General features: G+C 43.8%; 1 protein-coding gene across 1 annotated transcript in view; it reads left to right on the top strand.

The window, feature by feature from the left end:
- The first annotated feature begins 6 nt into the window (after positions 1–6).
- The window catches only part of ATP6V1B2 (ATPase, H+ transporting, lysosomal 56/58kDa, V1 subunit B2), a 22,634-nt gene continuing 18,047 nt past the window's right edge, over positions 7–4,593 (top strand). Inside the window, exon 1 of the mRNA XM_006778307.2 lies at positions 7–47. Coding sequence (XP_006778370.1) covers positions 8–47 — 40 coding nt within the window. The 5' untranslated portion in view covers position 7. The remainder of the gene's footprint in view (positions 48–4,593) is intronic.

Below are 4,593 nucleotides of genomic sequence, written 5' to 3'. Positions count from 1 at the left end.
GCAGGCGATGGCAGCGAGTCGGAACTACCTGTCCCAGCCTCGCCTCAGTGAGTATCAGAGAGCAAGATGGATCCTGCCTTCGCTTCTCAGCCCAGCCCCTTGCTCCTACTCACCTGCTGAGCCAGCGCCTGGGGGTGGGGGGTGGGGGAGGGTTTATATTTCCTTCTCGCGTCCCCCCTACTCTCGCCCGCACGTCTCTCTGTGGAAGAAGACGCGAGTGTACTTCACCTTTCCGTGCGGGAAAGTGCTGCTGCGGGAACTTCCTCCCGGGGTTGGTGGGCTCCTGGCGGCCGCTCCGCCCTCCCCGGCTCCCCGGGACCGGGGCATTCTAGGCACTTGCTTCCTGTCTCCGTGGGAAGGCCGCTTCTTGTCGCTCAGGCTTAATCTTCGCTTGACCTACCCTTTGGACATTTAGGGGGTCGAGGGAACGCCCCTTCCCCTGTGCGCTCGGTGGCGGGGACCTCGGGGCAGCGCCTGCCGCGGGCGGGGATGCCGAGCCCTCGCTGACGTGGTCAGGCCTTTGGTGGATGGAGGTCGGTCCGTTGCCAGAGGCAGATGCTTGGCGGAGGGGCTGTGCGACCGCTGGACACTCCGTCTCGCGGAACGCGAGAGCTGAAAAGGACCCTGCAGCTTATCTCGCCGAACGCTCTCATTTTACAGCGAGAAGCCCAAGGTTCCTGGAGGGACCGGACTCGCCAGGCTTTAGACACCTAATGATGGGCAGAGCAGGAACTAAAATCCCCGGTTTCTTCATTCTCGCAAGGCCTTTTCATACCTGTGCCTCTCCTGACCAGCTAAGCTAACCTGGTTTAGTGTAAGGCTGCCTTGGGGACACCACACATCTTTGCTCATATTATATAACACGTGTGCACAGGCACGCTTAAGCGTTGTCGAGTATGAAAAGGCCTTGATACACCAGGCTTACGTGAACTGCTCAAGAATGGCTCTTGATTATGAAGCAATGCAGTGGTGTGGCATCAGACCTCTTCGCAGCTTTCTTAGGAACTGGGGATGAGCCCTGGAAATAGACTCAGAAACTTGGGGAAGCACCTGATGTTCCCCCAGGTGGCAGTGCCATATTTGCACTGGTTAACTGCCAGAGTTCCTGTTTGTGGGTGGCTCCTTGGTGGAGAAGAATTGCAGATGGAGGGTTTTTCTGCTGCCTGACTAATCCCATCCTGATCTGTCACTGGGTCATGTGACAGCGCTGCAGTGTGAGGAAAGGAAAGCACTTGATTCAATGGTTTGCCGAGATGTGCTTTTTACACTGGGAATGACCTGAATGCTTATTGGGGGTTTATATGAGCTGATATAGATGTTTCAGGAAATTGACAGATGTTGCTTTCTTATGTGGACTCTAACGGTCAGTTTATACCTAAGAACTACGAATTCCCTTATGAATTGCATTTGTGTGTTTTGCTTTGGGTTGAAGAGAGAGGCATTAATGATGCTTCTAGGAAAAAATTATTAGGGAGCAATAGTCAGTTTACGTATAATTATTCATTTAATATAAATTCAGAGAGTATCAACTGAAATAATGTTGTTTAGACAGTTCATGATTAAGGTTGTAAGCCCTTAAGGGGAGATTAGTAGTTATGTCTGTGTTCTGTATGTGCCCAGCCAGTGACTGAAGAACTTCTGCAGAGTAGAGTTCTGACAAACGTGTGGCAACGTAATTCTTAAAACTGAACCTTTAGGTTTAGAGACCAGGAATCCTTTTTGTATCCTCAGTGCCTAGCACAGTGCTTGATACATAGAAGTACTTACCTGTCTTGTACTTTGTTGTTTAACTTGCGTTTAAACCCCTTGTTCTAATAGTTTAGTGTATAGATTCTTAACCTGGATGGAATTAGGTAGAGAGTTGGGATACTTGATTGAATTGAATTTCCTTCTGTGTCTGGTTTATTCTAAAAAGCATAAATGATATCATACTTAGGATAACATTTGCAAAATATCTTTTTTTCTGTATTACCACATTCTTGATTCTAGTTAACAATTTTAACTGCTTGTGAATACTGATTAATTTTTTCTAATTAATGATGATACCACGTTCAGTGATACGGCATAGTAATTTAATGTGCTTTTTAAAGGAAGGAATGGAGTAATATTAGCAATTACACTGTGCAAATTGGGTCCTGTTTTAAAACAGTTTCAGGATTGTGGGGTTGTTAACAAGAAATGGAAAACGACATGTGCAGGATTGATATAATCTTGAGCGCTTTAGTTGAATTTCTGAAGTCGGGAAGGAAACCTGATTTTCTTTTAAACTTTGAGCAAGGTTCAATAACATAGAGCTTTTGGAAGCGAAACATTTTTAGATAATCTCTACTGTTCTTGAGACCCTCGCTAGGTTAACTTACCTTATGTTTCTTACATCATAAAGCAGTGCTAGCCCCAGGCAGGTCAAATAAAGGAATCATTGGCCTGCTTTTTTCTAGAACCTCTCCCTCAATGCCCACTGCTCAGGGTGTGGGTATAGACCCTTGCACAATGGAAGATGACTGCTCTGGGTTTTTGATTTGGTAATAAGGTGGAGGCTGAAGGACTAGGCTGTGAATTGTGCAATGGCTCTGAGTTTTCTCTTTACAAATTTCACAATCATTAAGTGGTGTTAGTAGTGTTGAATAATCTCATATCCTGCAGGAGAAAGAGGATGTCTTTTGGCAAAACCTGCTTCTTAAAAACCTTTGTAGACTTTGGTTTTAAATGTTACCCATAAATATATATTGCCTGCTTGATAGTTCCAAATCAGAGATGTGACTTGTTGGTTGTAAAATGTGTTTGGTATCCTATATAATAAAAGGCTAATATGCAAATTGTCCCCTCAACCAGGAGTTCAACTGGGAGTTCAACCAGGGGGCAGGGCTGGCAAGCCAACACCCCTCCCCCCCCACCCCACCTGGTCCGATGGCCCTGGATCGGGGTGGGCTAGCTGGACCCCACCCATGCATGAATTCATGCACCAGACCTCTAGTATAACGTAAACATGTATCTGCTGTGTTGTCAGGAGTTGTGATCATCCCCTGCAGACCCAAAGTCTTGTTCATTTGGACATTTTCAAGAGGAGAATGGCCATTATTTTGGTAAATAGAAATGTCCATGTAATCTGTGAATGGGTTTTTACTTTTTTGAAGAGCAGGTAATATCTTTGGCAGCCCTGCTCTAAACTGTTTTCTCTGCTTTGGACTGTTAATGATAATGGTGAGAAAAGCTAGAAATATTTTGAGAGATAAAAGGTAGTGCTTGATAGCATTTTCCCTGCTTGGTTTTTTTTTTCTTCTTTTTTTGGAAATAGTTTTAATATTATGGGAAAGAACTATAGTTTGTATATAAACTGTCTTCTAGTATTTATTTGTAGTCCAAGTGATTGGAACTGTGTCATCTCCATATTTTTTAATTATACTAGAGACTGAGTTCAGAAATCTTATAGGGTCATAGGGTACCAACTTTACAATTAGGAAAACAACATACAAAACAAAACCACTTCTAATCCCGGCTTTCCCATTTAGTAACAATTTTCTCAGAGCCTTAGTTTAAGTGTAGAGTGGGTGTATCAACCTTGCCTACCTCCCAGCATTTTGGGGAGCTGAAATAAGGTAACTTTCCTAAGGAGGCTCTGTAAAAGTTTAATGTATTTTCCACGTTTTTGTTTGGTAATGTTTTTTATTTAGTTTGGGTTATAACACTTACTAATTTACTTTGGTATGTCAGTTTAATTTAAACCAAGCATGTTGCTTAACCTCTGATTTGTATCTGAAGTAGTCTCCTCTTGTTTTTCATGTTTTCCAGTGAGGGAAAACTGCTGAAGCGTCTCCATTAGATTTTTCCTCTGCTTAAACTCTCCAGTGGCTACACTCCATTGAAGACAGATTGTTGTCCAGTAATGACAAAATGTGAATACAAAGGGAATCATTGGCCAGTGCGTTAAATAGTAAAAATAACTTATTTTTTAATAGCTAAAGATGCAGACTCATGAAATTATTTTGAGTGATATAGCTACATAAGTCTTGCAAATAATTATGAGTGTACCAGACCACAAAAAACCCAAAACAGTTCAGCTTTATAATTTGAGCTGTAGGTCAGAGTTATATGGTCTGGTTCCAGAGTCAAATGACTCTGGAACCAGACCATATAAGTTCAGGTCCTTGGGCAAGTTACTTACCTTCTGAGAGTCATTTTTCTCTTCTAAAACTTGGAATAATAGTTAACTCATAGACCTGTTATGGAGATTAAATAAGAATTTCTTACTGCTGGGGTCCTGCCCCAGCAGGTCCAGGGGTCCCCAAAGGTGTGGATGGAGTCGGCGAAGAAGGAATGACATGGAGACAGCATTCAGTTGATCAGCAGCCTTGCCAGGATCTCTAGCCACAATCTCCAGCCAAGTTCTGTGTCCATGTTCTCTTGCTAGGTTCTCCAGCCACATTCTCCAGGTTCTCCAGCCAGGTTCTGTAGCCATGTTCTCTCGCTCGGTTCTCCAGCCAGGTTCGGTAGCCAGGTTCTGTAGCCAGGTTCTGTCCAGGATCTTTTGCCATGTTCTCTCCAGCGAAGTTCTTCTGTCTCTAGGTTCTGTGTAGGTTCTGTCTTCTAAGTTCT

This window comes from Myotis davidii, unplaced genomic scaffold, assembly GCF_000327345.1.
Source record: "Myotis davidii unplaced genomic scaffold, ASM32734v1 scaffold448, whole genome shotgun sequence".
NCBI classification, from domain to species: Eukaryota; Metazoa; Chordata; class Mammalia; order Chiroptera; family Vespertilionidae; genus Myotis; species Myotis davidii.
This window is presented reverse-complemented; position numbering and strand designations above follow the sequence as displayed.